This window comes from Aotus nancymaae, unplaced genomic scaffold (genome assembly GCF_030222135.1).
Source record: "Aotus nancymaae isolate 86718 unplaced genomic scaffold, 86718_ANA_hifiasm-v0.15.2.pri h1tg000022l_1, whole genome shotgun sequence".
Lineage (NCBI taxonomy): Eukaryota > Metazoa > Chordata > Mammalia > Primates > Aotidae > Aotus > Aotus nancymaae.
In genome coordinates, this window is record NW_026988435.1 from 19,128,230 (window position 1) to 19,144,483 (window position 16,254).

Genomic DNA, 16,254 nt, shown 5'->3' on the forward strand with positions numbered 1-16,254 from the left:
AGTTCTCCTAGTTGATATACTGCCTTAAAGTGACTCTGGCTTATAAATAGAACAAAACAAAGCATGACTTGACAGCCATCAAATTGCAGGAAATTGAAGCTAAGCAAAATTGGATGCCTCCCCTCATCCAAAGTCCTCACTTCAGAAGAAGGAAAAGCATCGCAAAATGTTGAGGCCATTTAACTTAAGGTCATCAGGTGAGTTAGGGAAAATTTGAGACCACTGTTTTTGTTCTGTTACTATTTCCTTACAAAGTTTGGCCTGAAAACAGGTCTACTAAAGATATGAGAATTTGTAATGAAGAAGAGCATATATCATCACCTCCCTGCTTAAGACTGTTCAATATTTTCCCATTGATAATATATAAAATCCTGCCTACTTTGACCTCTTCTCCAACCATTTTCTTGCTCTCTATATCCTAGATTCATTCTTGACTCCAAAGCTGCCCGCTCCTGCATCAATTCCTTTTTGAAATCCTCTGCCCTTCATAAATTTAATGTAGCAAACTCCCATTTATCCTTTAATTCCTTGTTATTTTTTCTTACAGTGCCACCTTTTCCTTCATTAGCAAATATCCAATTTAAAATTCTACAGTTTGAGTTTTTGCTTGATTTTCTGTTTCTCCACTAAACCATAAGCTCCACAAAAGCAAGTATCATGTCTGATTTAACCGTGTATTTAACAGTATATATTCTTATAAGAGTGCTGCCATGTAAGTGTCAATGAATGTTTGTGAAATAAATGAAGGACTAAAGGAGTAACTGAACAAATAAAAATAAGTTTTCTGTGCTTATTGTTATGTGTGAATGAGTTCTTGAGTTTGGGAAAGGCAGTTAATCACATCATATCAACAACTCATTCGATACATAAGGTTTATAGCAATGAGATACCAAATTGGTTCAATACCAAATCCTAAGATGAAACAAGATTTGTGTTCAGAAATACAGTGTTACTTTTTCTAATATCAGTTGCTCTCCAATTATCAGCATGACACATGCAAACCACTGATACAACATATTTTACTTTTTTTGTATTGAAGATTCCACTTGAAGGAAAATTATTATATCCCTAATAGGAAGTCCTCTTCTAAATGACAAATCTGAGGGTGAACAAATCTGTTATGCAGGCAGAGATTAAAAAGTTAAGATGAGATTCTATTTGTACAGTATATAACTGAACAAATTTGTATCTAACAATTTGACAAGAAAGGTAAAACAGAATATTAACCTCAGCACACAAGTTTAGATAATGATATGGAATGGGGAGTTGTGGGTAGAGAGAACAAAGATGAAAAGCAACCATTTATCCCAAGTGACTTTCCAAAGATGAAAAAAAAAAATCCTTTGTAAGGTTTTTCAAAATCTATGGACTTTCAAGAACACATCAATAAGATGTAGAGAGACAACAATCAAGTTGGACATTAAAAGTCAGATGACTTTTTAAGCATAATTAACTTAGAACTGTAAAGTAAAAAACCATTCAATGTCATTGACTTTAAAGTGGACACTGAATTAAAAAAACCCCTTCTATTAAAAACTAGACTACATACAGGAATTTATATAGGAAGCTTAGCATAAATATTTAAACAAAACTTCCCTATTTTATTAAAGTATTAAATAATAAATTAAGAGAAAATCATTTAAAAATGAATTATATTTTAGGCCTTTTTTTCTTAAAATGAGTGTCATAAATTGTAATGATTATTAAGGTAGGAATTTGAATAATGGGAACAAAAAAACACAATGAAAACCTAATGTATATGTGTCGAGACAGAGAGAGAGAGAGAGAATACCATTACCTGGAATTCCAACTTCAAAATGTTTAAAAATATTTTTGTAAAAACCATTAGATTTCTTTCAAGGTAGTTTGTTAGATATTTATTAAGTTTATCTGTAGGCCTTGCACACCAAAGTTAAGCAACACTATCATAAAATAAATTAATAATAAAACAGAAACTCAAAGCTTCATTTTATAATGAAATAAACTCTACAGTATCTAATAGCTTCAATTGTTTAGCATAAAATAACATTAGGACTATGATGTCTAACAACTTTCCCACAGCAAAAGCAACAATGAAAGAAAGAAAGACGTTATCTATTTTTTCACGAAAGATCAACACATTTTGTCACATTGTTTTGTCCAACTACTATAAAGTGGGCCAATGCTAATGGCAAATAAAAAAGCTGCATTCAACATGCATTCTAACAGTGAATATTAGCTGACTACTACGTGAAGGCAGTGTTCATTGAACAAATAAAATAATCCTTGCCTGTATGACGGTAATGGTAAAGCAATGATAATTAACATAAAAAAAATTGCTCACTGGAAACTAAAGCAACTCATTTCAAATGGCTTTAAAATGCTGTTAGGATAGGACCTTTTTATTTGTAATGCATAAGTCTCACAATTCAGGAGAGCAAGTCTTGCAAATTTTGATGAGAGGTAAGGCATTATGGAAAGACCCAAAAGTCACACTCCAGATTCCAGTAATAAAGCTAGTAGGATGGACACAGCGTATATAGTTTTACTACTGATCACAATGATTTAGAGATTGGTAATGGTTAATGGGTGCAAAAATATAATAAGTGAAACCCACTTACCATAGGTTAATATAAAAAAAGAGTTAAGCTCAATGGCTTTTTGGTAACAAAACATCAACAAACTTGTAAATAAAAACCAAAACACTTATTAAATGCTGAAATAAATTTGAGCTATTCATGCATTTAAGATTAACAAAAACAAGTAAAATCATTATTTTCCTACTTATTTCACTTTAGGGTTACAGTTGTCCACAGCCTATTTTGTCAGCTCAGGGCACAATGTGGGAACCAGCCCCGAACAGGACTCTGTTGCATTGCAGGTGCACTCACACATACCCACAGTTACTCAGACTGGGACCACATAGCCATGTCAATGAACCTCACATGCACAGCCTTGGGAAGTGAGAGGAAACTGGAGCATCCAAAGAATACCTATGCAGACATGGGAGAACACATAAACTCTACATGGACAGTGAACCACAACTGGAATCATTTTGTTTTCTCATCAACATTATAATGAAATGACATTAAATGAAATGTCATTATCCAAATACCTGCTATATTCAATTCCAAACATTTCAGAATTAAGAGATCTACATACATCTTCTACAAAATGGAGTGGGTCTCTTAAAATTTCCTAGCAACATACTTTTAGCCTACCTAGAAAACACATAAGAATAGAACTTCATTATAATAAATTTTCATATATTTACATCTTCATATTTTTCCCTCTACTTATTAAGGCATAACCTTATATATGGAATACCCAGTTCCTTAACAAGGTGAACCTGTATTCTCATTATATATGTTTTAATTTTTTAACTTTGTTGAGATATGGGAATGTGGGGAGGATGGAAAAGAAAGAAAGGAACTCAGCAGCTATAAAAGAGATTTGATCTTTAATTATTTTACTGAATTTGTTTCTTGTTTTATTTTTCCTTTCTTTGCACAAATGAGAGTTGCTAGTTTTTCAAAGAGTACTACCAATTTTAGGATAAAAATTTATATTTGGAGGATAACCCTGAAGGTAGAGACAATGATTTAGAGATTGCATATTAATTTTGTCCAATAAATGTGATGAAATTAGGTGATATGCACACACACACATACACATACGCATATGTAGTGATAAAACCACTGACACAGATTCCCAGATGGCACTTAATGTACTTTCACTCTTAAATTCTTTTTCAGGGGCAAGCCATTTTTTTGCAAATGATTTAGTATACAAAAATGATTAAACACTAGAACAAATGCATTGCACATAAAGTTCAGATTACAAACGAATTAAAGTCATACAAATATAACTATAATTTATCATGAATTCAAATAGCTGTCTGAAAGGTCATCTGTGGAATGTAAAGAGCAATCTGATTTTTTTTTTCTGGTAACTGGTCAGAGCAATGTTTTCTAGTTCAGTGAGTGAGTGCTCATCCAGCACCATGTGTGTTTAACAACGACACACAAAGTTGGATGACAAAATCTAATTTAATAAGAAGGCAACTGTTTCCAGGGGAACCAATCCTGAATGTTAGTTTTGAGTTTTTGGTTTGGTTTGGTTTGTTTACAAGGCAATGTAATGTTTAAGGGAAAAAAATCCTACCAGTCCATGTTGAATGAACTTTTCAATCTATGTAAAGGCAAAAGTCATTTGCCATCATGCCATGTAAACTTTATAGTAGTTGACATATTAAATCAGCAACCTCAGAAGAGACCTCTAAGGAGCTATGGGTAAAAGGCACACACAAAATGCCTCTGAGATAAATTCACAAATGAAATGGAAAAGGATATCTGTGAATATCCAAGAAGAGTAGCAATGACTACATAACAAGAAAACTTCCAGTTTGAAAGAATCCCGAAAGTAAAAGTGGACCAAAGAAAAAGAAATAAAGAATGAGATGTGAGATGAGGCAGAAATGGTGAGTGACAAGTAGACATACTGAGAAAAGAAGTAGCTAAAGATAGTGTGTTATTATTTCAGCAAAAATAAGTATATCAATACTGAGAAATATGGCTTGAAATAGATTCAGTACATCAAGCAGAAACACAAACAAATAACATTTGGCTTTTTCTTTTGACAACCAGTACAAAAATCCAAAAATGTTATCTTTGTGTAAGATTCACACATCTTCAGGCTGCATTGTTTCAAACTAAACAATAATCATTTCAATAACAAAAATGCATTATAAATACTCTATGGAAATAAAAGTCCTAACAGATGTAAAACAGACATTAGTCTTCAGTGGTAAGGATTAGATTTGAAGGTATTTGCAGATAATTAAAACATGTTTTTATAACATAACTTAGCAGCTAAGTAGTATAGTGAAAAAGGGATATTCAAATTAAAAGATATAAAATATTAGAAAAGAACATGTTTATTTTTTCAGTATAAATATTGTTATAGCACAGAGAGATAGTAAGAAATCTCAGGCCTCATGAAAGGCTACATTCAAGAGATAGTGATTGACAGGTATGGCCATGTCCCTGCAGCATAGTGCCTGTTGACATGGAGTAGCATGTCTCTTACAGGGTACCACCAGAAGGCCCAAATAGGAAGAGCCAATAGTCCATGTGAGAAACCATGGAAGGCTAAACATAGAAGGACATATTTAGGCAGCATTGAAGAACAAGTTCACCAGGTGGATTGGCATGTGGCTAGGGTACAACTTGCCATACATACATAAATAAGGAAGGGCTAAAAAAAGAAGTTGTCAGGGAAGTATTTTAGTATTATTAGAGTCATGATTAGCAATCTTTTCATCAGGACAGTTGTATGTTTTATTTCTAGCCCTCCTCTATACTTTTAAACACAGTCTCCAATTTTAAAAATAAAAGTTATTTTTATTTTTAATTCAAATCTCAATTCAAATAATACAAAAGCCAAAAATGTAGAAGTTCCTTATTTTGACCATCTATATATCATATACAATGAAAAGACTGGTAAAATTCCACTAACACAACAGCTAAATCTTTATTCCCTTTAATGCTTAAGCCCATTCCACTAAGGATTTTGTACCACACCTGCTCTTGCCAAGACTACCTGGGGCCTTCATTTTATTATTTGCAATGGACAATTTTAACTTCACATCCATGTTGTCTTCTTTTCATCCTAGATGCACATACAGCCAGACTGATTTTTTTCCCATCAGATGTGATTTGATCTTCCACTTTCAGATGCCTTGATGATTTCCTCTTTATCTAAAGATCACTTTAAAAAGCCTGAAGTATTTGGCTCTTTCCTAAATCTCTGGCCGGATGTAATGTCATCCTCCCATTGGCTTTTTTTGTCCAAACTACATTAGCCTTATCTCAGATCTTCAAACAAGTTATATTTCTTTGTCTGAGTGAGTGAATGGTCTGATGAAGATATTTCCTTTTTGCCCACAAAGTTTTTATTGATCATGCTGATAATGAATTTATTGTTATTTTAATCTCTTACTGTTACACTCAGACTTAAATTATCTACCCTACACACTTCAGTTGACATAATTTTAATTTCCACTATGATACTTATCTCTTTTGTGTCAATACTCTCTCCCCAAAGGGTTTCATCTAGATCAGAGTCAGCAAAATTTTTTAACAGAGAGACAGACAGTAAATATTGCAGGCTTTGTGTTGTCAAGAGGCAAATTTATGGAACTTTTTTTGCTGAAAAATGTCCCTATGTTTTACATGTTAAACTTATCAATGTAAAATATATTTATAACTCGCAAGCAAGACAAAAACAGGCAGCAGACCAGATCTGGCTCATGGGCTATAATAGTTTGCCAACCCCTCACCTAGATTCATAACTTTGGGCATGATCTACAGGCTATGATTGTCTTGCTCACATCTCTAGCCAAGTCTACTTGTCAGTGCCTACTTGATATCTCCACTTGGATTCTAACTTGTGTCTCAATTCAAGATTTTAAAAAAACTGTAAAATCAATCACACATACGTACCACCCACACCTATGTCACTTGCAAACTGCCTCATGTCATCAAGCCTTTGCCGTATCACTAAAAGTGACCATAAGCCACCATGTCCCTAAATCCAAATACCTGGGTATAATTCTTGCTCAGAAAATACAATCTGCAAATCAATTTCCAATCTCAACTGATTTTCTCCAACTTTACGACTACAATCAGAATCTCAACCACCATCCTTCAACTGGACAGGACAGGTGCAATAGTCACAGCTAAATGAACCCACTTCCTTCACTATCGTACCCTTCCACAATTGTACACCCACCATACAGCAGATGGAGGGAATTGTGTAAGAGCTAACCTGATCATATCACATAGTCATCATAAACTTTTCAATGTATTTAATTTACATTCAAACTTTGACACAATATCTAAATTTAGTCCCTGAGAGCATGCAAGTAATCTTTCTCCAGACCGTTCCTTCCTGGACATTCCAGCCAAACTGGCCTTCTTTGCTTTGCAAGAAAATATCAAGCTCTCTTTCTTAATTAAACAATCTTTATATCTGGCCATCTTTCTGCTCAGAGCAACCCCAAATCTTCGAAGTACCTCCCTATTTGTCTACATTCTACTCTCAAATGAAATATTGCCTCCTCAGAGAGAAAGATTCTCTGAAATACCTATAGCCTTCCTACTGCCAGTTTCACTCAACCACATTATCACATGTAATTTTCTTCATAGTAGTGTACCTTGTGGCCATTCACACGATTGCTTTGTTTAGTTATTTATGTGTCTTCTTCCTCTTTCCTCCCTATTACACAATGGCCAGTTGAGTCTCTGTCTTCTTCACAGCTATATACCCTAGTTTCTGGCACATGGTAGGTTTTCTATAAATTGCCATTTATTGACTTATTGACTACATGTATATGCTAATCATTTTTACTAATTTTCGTTATATCATATATTTATCTTCCTCCTTTCTTTGCCTCTCTCTCTTCGCAGCTCCCTTGATGCTTTCTACTCAATATTAACAAGTACATCATTTTGTGTCTTCAGCATTTCTCTTTTCATTTTATTGTGATAGATTAATTTTCTCAAGAAAACACTACGTTGACAAAAGCAAAACATTAAAGTAAAGCAGCATAGGATCAATGTTTGCTGGTAGAAGGAGACATCATCTTTTCAAGAAGGTAATTCTGCCAGGAAACAAAACAAACCAAAACATTTCTGGTAATTCCTAGTTCCCAATATTTGAAGCCAGTAGGTTTTTCCACTTTCAACTATCCTTGACCATAGAGATAAAAGTCACCTCCTTAGAGGTATTAACTCATTACCACAGTCTAAATTTGGGTTCTAGAAACACAACTTAATATGACATCAATTGATGTGATAGTAATTTGAAAATAGTTTTATCAACATCATCGAATAGAACAAGTGACCTTTCTACTTAGCATCTTCAGTTAAGGACATAAATCTGATGAGGAATAAGTTATGCATTATGCTAAATCACATTGGCTCACCATTCTAGAATGCTTTCAAATTAATGAAAACTGAGATATTCAGTAATGAGAAGTAGAAAACGATAAAAGCCTATTTCAATCAGTTTAAATTAGAATTTAACATTTCTTTAATACACTAGTTTGTAGTCGATTGCAAGACTACAATCCAGCACTTTGGGAGGCTGAAGTGGGCAGATCACCTGAAGTCAGGACTTCGATACCAGCCTGGCCAACGTGGTGAAACCTCATCTCTACTAAAAATACAATAATTAGCCAGGAGTGGTGATGCACACCTATAATCCCAGCTACTTGGGAGGCTGAGGCAGGATAATCACTGAGCCCAGGAAGTGGAGGTTGCAGTGAGCCAAGATTGAGCCACTGAACTCCAGCCTGGACAACAGAGAATGGTTCTGTCTCAAAAAAAAAAAAAAAAAAAAAAAAGAAGAGTATCTTAGTTTATATATTTCTCACACCTGATCCTACCACTTTACTGTGTTTTTTTCCTGTTTGAGAGATAAGACTAAAATGTGACATAGACAATGATACCTAGTAAATTTACCTATTCTTCATGTTTAATTCAACCACAAATTCCAAATACAACCAGAATCTCCAAATGAAATCTTAATTCTAAATTGAATGCGTGTTCAATTTAGAAACATATTTAGAAACATATTTAAAAACATATTAGGAAAATAGTTTTTCCTAAATACTTTTAGCTTCAGATGATAAGAAAGCCTTCATTGGGAGATGTATCTTAAAGAACAATTTTAGTTAAATTAATGTGAAAGAAATCATACTTTATTATGTTGCATAGTAAGAATTTCTTTTTACTATTGTGAATTAATGCCATCCAAATATTGAGTGATGTCATGCAATTTAGTAAAAATGTCTAAATTATCAACCTCTCCCCCATAAAAATGAAATACCTTACAACTTGCATTTTTTCCATGGCAATAACCCCGAAGATAAGAAAGACAGGTTAAAACATAAAAACATTTAAAGTCATCTAATATAAATTATAAAAAATATATCTTTCTGCAGAAAAAAACCTTTCTTTTAAGGAAGCACTCAAAAACAAATCTCTACTAGTAGACATACAGCATACAGCTCTCTTACTATCTCCCAAGCAGACTGCATAAAAAGGCTTGCACTGACCACTTTTAAGAAAACAACATTCAGATGTCTGGAAAGTATCTGAAATGCATAATTAGTCTACACAGATAATTTTAGGAATCCAAATTCTGAAGACAAGTTATTCAAAAGTGTTATTGTTGTTAAAGTAAATTCACTGGTATTCTTAAACTGCTATAATACATTCTCTGTTTACCTTATAGTATGAACCTTTCACGCTATGGGAATGCATGTAATCTCTAAGAATAGCTGGCTTCTTTTGTAGGAAAAAAGCTGTTAGAAATGACTGCTAGGATTTCAAATGTTTGGGATTGTATATTCATATGGGTTTTCTGTGTTGAATATTTGCATTTATAATTTTAAGAAGTTTAAATCAAAAACCAAAATGACCTCTGTAACATAATTCTGCCATAATGTAAATTAAATGGAATTAAATTTTGCCATACAAAATATTATCTATTGCAATGTAAAAATATTTACATTTCATAAAGCATGTAAGAAACATTGACTTGTATTATACAGCAGAGTTCAATTTCACTACTACTTAGCTTGATGATATTTTAAGGTCACGTCTCTTGGGATCCACATCCAATATTCATTGCCAAATGTCTGAGCTCACCTCTCTTGAAGCAATATTCAATTATCAAATGAAAATAATTTACCAGGCATCCTCAAAAAATATAAACTCTAGGTAGCATTAAGGTTTTTCAAAGTGATTATTCTTTACTGGTAGTGATCCAAAGATATTAAAACTCACAGATCACATGATCTGATATTCTCTAATTGAAATGTGTAGCTGTAAACCTTTAATTCAAAGATGGATATTACCATCAGCTATCAAAAGAATTATACAATCACTTAAATTGCTGGAATAAAAGAGTAAATGAAGGGAACAATAAAAATAACTTTGAAATGCACTGGGAAATGATTGTAAGGCAGAGATACTGTAATGCACTGAATGAAGGCAGAGAGAGAGAGAGAGAAAGAGCACAGTTTATCTATCCTTCCCTTCTTGAATAGTTCCCTTCTTGAATAGGTTTTCTCTAGTATCTCTAGAGAAAAATTAGATGTGTAACAATGAAATATAAAACACAAGAGATTGGTTTAGTATAATTACTTGTAATGATTCCAAGATGACATAACTTGAGAATTTGCTAAATAGGACAACAGAGTGATCTGCTTTTCCAAAAATTTCCCCCTTAACTTAAATATTATTTCATGGTGAAGATCAATAAAACTGAAAATTGGAATTTCCAGATATTATCAGGTTCTATTTTTTGAATTTTTAATAGCTGACCCAAATCTGGTCATAAAAATGGAAGTTAAATTAAACTGTCCTTAAAATTTAAGTAAGCACTACATGCCTCTTCAAAATTTCAAACTTTCTCACATCTAGCAGCAGATTGAAATTTGAAATTTAGGCATGTGAATTTATCGTGGAAACCAAATTCATTAAAATTTTCTGTGTATTCATAATAATATTTAAATTTTTTGCTATATTTAAACCCAAAGTTAGTTTGAAAACTCTAAAATCATGCTCCTTTAAAAACTTGAGCTAACTTGCTTTTAAAAACATGCTGACATATTCGTTCCATTCTTATGATTATTTTTATATCACCCCAAAACAGCACACCATTATGTATATCCCCAAAACAGCACTTCTTTGTTAAAACCATTAAGACAGAAATATTTTTGGGCTAGATGCAATGACTCATGCCTACAATCTCAGTACTTAGGAGGCCTAGGTTAGAGTATTGCTTGAGGATAGGAGTTTGTGACCAGCCTGGACAACATAGCAAGATCCAGTCTTTACAAATAAAATAAAATAACTAGCTGGGAGTGGTGGTGCCCACCTGTGGTGATAGCTACCAGTAGACTGAGATGAGAGGATTACATGAAACTAGGAGTTTGGGGCTGCAATGAGTTACGATTGTATCACTGCACTTCAGCCAGGATTATGGATTGCTGAGTTAGAAATAAGTTCTTGGGGGGCCAGGCGCGGTGGCTCACGCCTGTAATCCCAGCACTTTGGGAAGCCGAGGCGGGTGGATCACGAGGTCAAAGGATCGAGACCATCCTGGTCAACATGGTGAAACTCCGTCTCTACTAAAAATACAAAAAATTAGCTGGGCATGGTGGCGCATGCCTGTAGTCCCAGCTACTCAGGAGGTTGAGGCAGGAGAATTGCCTGAACCCAGGAGGCAGAGGTTGCGGTGAGCCGAGATCGAGCCATTGCACTCCAGCCTGGGTAACAAGTACGAAACTCCATCTCAAAAAAAAAGAAATAAGTTCTTGGTACTGAATATAATAACTGCTGCTGGAACTGCCAAGGATCCTGCAAATGGGTTGGGCTTTCTGGTGCCTCTCTATAGTCTCTCTCTCAGGAAACACTCCCATGGTTTTGCCTGCTGTGCTATTAAGTACACCCATGCTTATTGCATGTCAGTTCAGTTTTAACTAGATTCTCCCAAAGTCCGTGTTGAACTTAGTTGTCTGAAACTGTGTACATTGTAATAGTTACCAAGAAGGCAAAACACAGCTCAATATTTATGTTATTTGTTTCATTTCCATCATAGGTGTATTTCCTTTTAAAATACATGCATATATATATATATATATATATATGTAAATATTTTAAAAGAGAATATATATATATTATATATACCTTTTATAAAGATAGGCTTCATTTTCACATATTAAGCACTTTCTCATGCACAAACCAGCTAAGCAGCATAAATACAGAGTTTAAGTTGGGGAATGCTACATTCAGGATAAGCACTTATTATTCTGTAACTCAGAGGTAGGAAAATGGATGTCCTCAAGCAGATGCTCTTCTTGGCAGATAAGAAAAATTGACAAGCAACTTCAGCCTACTTCTAACCCACCATCCAATCCTTTTCTCTTATTTTGCTTTAGACGGATCATGGCCCTACATTCTTATTTAGAATTCAGACTTGAGACTGCATTTTTTATATCATTTGTTAAAAGAAGTGGTTGCACGCAGTTGAGATCATACTATTATATTAATCTACATTCTTCTTTAAATCGATTTTGTCTTGCATTTTTATAACTTTACTACCATTTCTAACATGGTTTCTCTAGGAAGGAACATTGGGGGTTCCCAATGACTTAAACATTTAGAACATAGCCTACTCATAAATATGAAGAACTTGTGTAAAAAATGTAATTTGCTTATACTATTATGCTTAGGAAATTTTGTGAAATAATGTGAAAATAATCTTATAACATTTGCATGCACATTTGCTGCATGAGTCATACTTCACTGATACTTAATCATAATCTTGGACGTTGTGGGTTCCAATAACCAACATTTAATGCAAGATTTTAAACTAATATTGAGAAAACCTTATTTATGAGTTTTAATGTGTTCTTTCCTTGACAATCATAAGGAGCTATGAGATTTTTATTAAGGAGATTCTTAGTAATACAAACTTTATTTTTAAAACTTTATTTTTAAATTCTGCTTAATGGAATAAAAGTTAAAAGGTAATATTTAATATTTAATGAGGCTTATTGATCTAAATGACAATACACAACTTGGGTTATACTTGCAATTATAAGATTTGCTCATTATACCTAAGCAATCTACTTCACTCAATCTAGCTACCACAAAGGAAGCAAAATTCTCTGAATCATAATATCAAAGCATTCCATCATGTTTTCTATTAAGTTGTTTTGTTCTTTGAATCATTGTCTATTTTAATTTATCCTTTTAAAAAGAAAGTAAATTACTTAACTTGCATTTACCACTAGAAACTTCACTATACCCTAGGCTTGGAATTGATTTCAGGGCATTTTTTTAATAAATGATGGTCCCTATTGAACGATAGAATATTTGAGTAATCAATATTGAATAAATAAAAGGGTTTGGGTAAATAAGAGAGAAGATACCTACTTTTCTCAAGTATTTTAAATATCTAATATCTTATTACTCATCTAAAACAAACCACAATTACTGGAAATGATGATCAGAGGAAAGTTTTAGCAACCTGCGTAATGCTACATGTCATGTTGGATCACTATTACAGAGAAACAGTTGTCGTGCTGCATTTTAGTAATCCTACACATTGCCAGAGAAATAAACAACTCTTTTACCCACAGAAATCCAATGTACCTACTGTCTACATATTCTTGTTTTAGATTTTTGGTGAAAAAACTACAATGTGAATTAAACATTTTTTACATTAGTTTTATCACAAAAACAAAAAATGGTAATTTTATTAGATGATAATATAAATTCTGAATGGCATGAAAGAAAAATTAAAATCAAAGCTGATCTTAATTAACAAAATGTATTAGCTGCTTACATGTATATATACCTATTCATATACAAAGGCACACATGCATTTGTAGTTTTGAAAAATATCTATTTCATTTCAAAAATTAATTGAACAATATTACATATAGCAAGAAAACTGCTCTTTATGAAGGATTGTTTTAAAAGAGTTAAACTTTACTAGATATTTCAAAACTGAAAAACTAGCAAGGCTCAACTTCATCACAATTATATAATACCATTACACACTTTCAATTTCATCTCACAGATTTCATTTTAAGCCTTGAAAATGCAGAAACAATGTCAAATCTACTCACCCCAAAAGGAAAAGAAAATTTCAGGAGTGTCAGACCTTTTTAATCACATAAAATATAAAATTGCAATTTGTAAATGAGCAGGCAACGCACCTCCAAAAATAATACAATACTTATCACAAAATACATTCACAGATACTAGATTTAGTATAAACCACTCCGTACAGCTATTGATCAAATCAGCATTGAAAGCCTAATTACAAAATCTATGGCCCTTTTCTACTCTCCAAGAGACATTCCAGGATATCACAACCTTGCAGCTCCACCCTATCATTAATAGAAATACACTTGGCAGGAGAATGCGAAACATCACATTTTTCACTTAATTTCTAAATAACATCACATCCTTTAAGAATAGGTTCTTGAAATTTAAAAAAGTAAAACATAAAAATCACTACAGAAACAAACATCCGAAAACTTTTCTTCAAAATCACAAAAACTTTATATGCTACATGTTCTTGTAAAATACCACACAAAAAAACTCATCCCCCCCCAACACACACACACATATATAGCTTCATCATATATAGCATCAATTACAACAGAGAAAAGCCAGTTGATATACTGACTCACCCCTAATTCTAGTTCAATTTAACTGGTGCAGAGGCATTACAATGCCCAGTAACAAAAACCCAGGAAAAGATTACAACAAATTGTTTAAACGTCAAATCAAAGACTCACATAATTTCATCATAAAGTGAAATTCACATCCAACTCTCAAAGGATTAGAACATCCTTGCACTTACCTTGGCCTTGTCCATTCCCCTGATCACCCCAGAAGACCACAATCATCATCAGCAGTCCTGGAGTCCATGTCCACATCCTTCTCGTGACACTTTCTTGTCTTCTGGCCATTGCATCTTAAAGTCTGCATATTTAGTGGAGTGGATGTGAAAGTACAATAAATTACATTGTTAGAGAAATATATTACTACTCAAATCCCATATCCAATATGCATTGTGCATTTACAAATTATCCTGCTTACAAGGAGATATATTTGAAAATCATGCTTCCCTTTAGGATTGTCATATTGATGATTAATATGAAAGCTCATTCGTCTTTAACCTTTATTCTAAGCATTCATCTGAATTATTTTTTTAATGTCATTTTCCAAAACAGGCCATTTAACATATGAATGGTTAAAAAGTACTCCCAATATACATATTGGAGTTCAGGCAAGCAAAAAATTGTATATGGGCACTACTTATAATTTGATACTTCGGCAAACTGGTGAGTTTAACATATCATGTCATCTCTACACACGTACAAAAGAACTTTTCAACACATTTATGTAAGCTTGGTATAATTACCTTGAAAATATTTTCAAGTTTTAAGTGGTATTATAATTATGTTAGTAATTTTAACTGAATAAAGAGATTAATCATGTGCAAAAACTAATCTTGTTTACTTAAATTGAGAGTAAAATTAATTATAAAAATCATAAAACACTTGTAATCTTGATTTCAGATATATAACCCACAGGAACTTTCATATATACAAACATTATAAATATATATGACAATGTATATTTGAACGTTCATTTTGAAACTGCTATTCATACTGTACATGAAAATACTTAAATGTCCACTAAAGCAAGGTTATTTATTCATACATTTGAATGAAATACAGTAGCTTTAAAGAATAAACTTGAGTTACATGTTCCAATATGGATAAGCGTCAAAAATGAATAGTGAAGCAAAACTAGCAAATTGAATAATGATAGGTTCAAAACTATGCCTTTCATATGTAAACATGTAGAATAATTAAAACTATACATTTTATGTTGCATAAATATGTAATACAGTATAATAACGCATAAGAATGATAAATACCTTCAAGACCAAAGTGAGGAAATTACAAGACTACAATTTAAATAGTTACCAGGTGGAATTTTAAATCAGAAATGACTCCTAAATCTCAATTTATCCATTGTTGACAAAATATGGAGTTAAGGAAAGTAAACTTAATGATTTCCAGAATGAACACTTTATTCAAAATGCTATATAATTATATTTCCAGTAAACTTGGAAGGGAATCCAGCCACCCAGAAATTTTCTTTCTCCCTTTCTCCTACATCAAGAAAGAGGAGGATTTAATTACTCACTTTGCATTACTTCATTTCAGACTCATAGTATCATAGCTAAAAGAAATTTAAGAAATACCTAACTGAACTTCCCCATTTTTTTTTTTTTTGAGACAGAGTCTCACTCTGTTGCCCAGTGCAGTGGCGCAATCTTGCCTCACCGTAACCTCTGCCTCCCAGATTCAAGCAATTCTCTTGCCTCAGCCTCCCAAGTAACTGTGACTACAGGTATCTGCCACCACTCTTGTCTAATTTTTGTATTTTTAGTAGCGATGGGGTTTCACCATGTTGGCTAGGCCAGTCTTGAACTCCTGACCTCAGGTGATCCACCCACCTTGGCATCCCAAAGTGCTGGGATTACAAGCGTGAGCCATGTGCCTGGCCAATCTCCCCATTTTAAATGACCAAATGAGTTGAGATTACAATGGCATTTCTAAGTTCACATACAAAAATAGAATTCTGATGACAATGACAGTCTAAGTAC

The 16,254-nt window shown here is 33.2% G+C and overlaps 1 protein-coding gene across 8 annotated transcripts in view; it reads right to left on the bottom strand.

Annotated features, from left to right (window-relative positions):
* Positions 1-16,254, bottom strand: part of ROBO2 (roundabout guidance receptor 2) — a 1,679,075-nt gene that overhangs the window by 1,633,526 nt on the left and 29,295 nt on the right. For all 8 annotated transcript variants that reach the window (XM_012444747.2, XM_064380041.1, XM_064380040.1 and 5 more), the window contains one exon: positions 14,434-14,555. In XM_012444747.2, coding sequence (XP_012300170.2) covers positions 14,434-14,542 — 109 coding nt within the window. In that variant the 5' untranslated portion in view covers positions 14,543-14,555. The remainder of the gene's footprint in view (positions 1-14,433; positions 14,556-16,254) is intronic.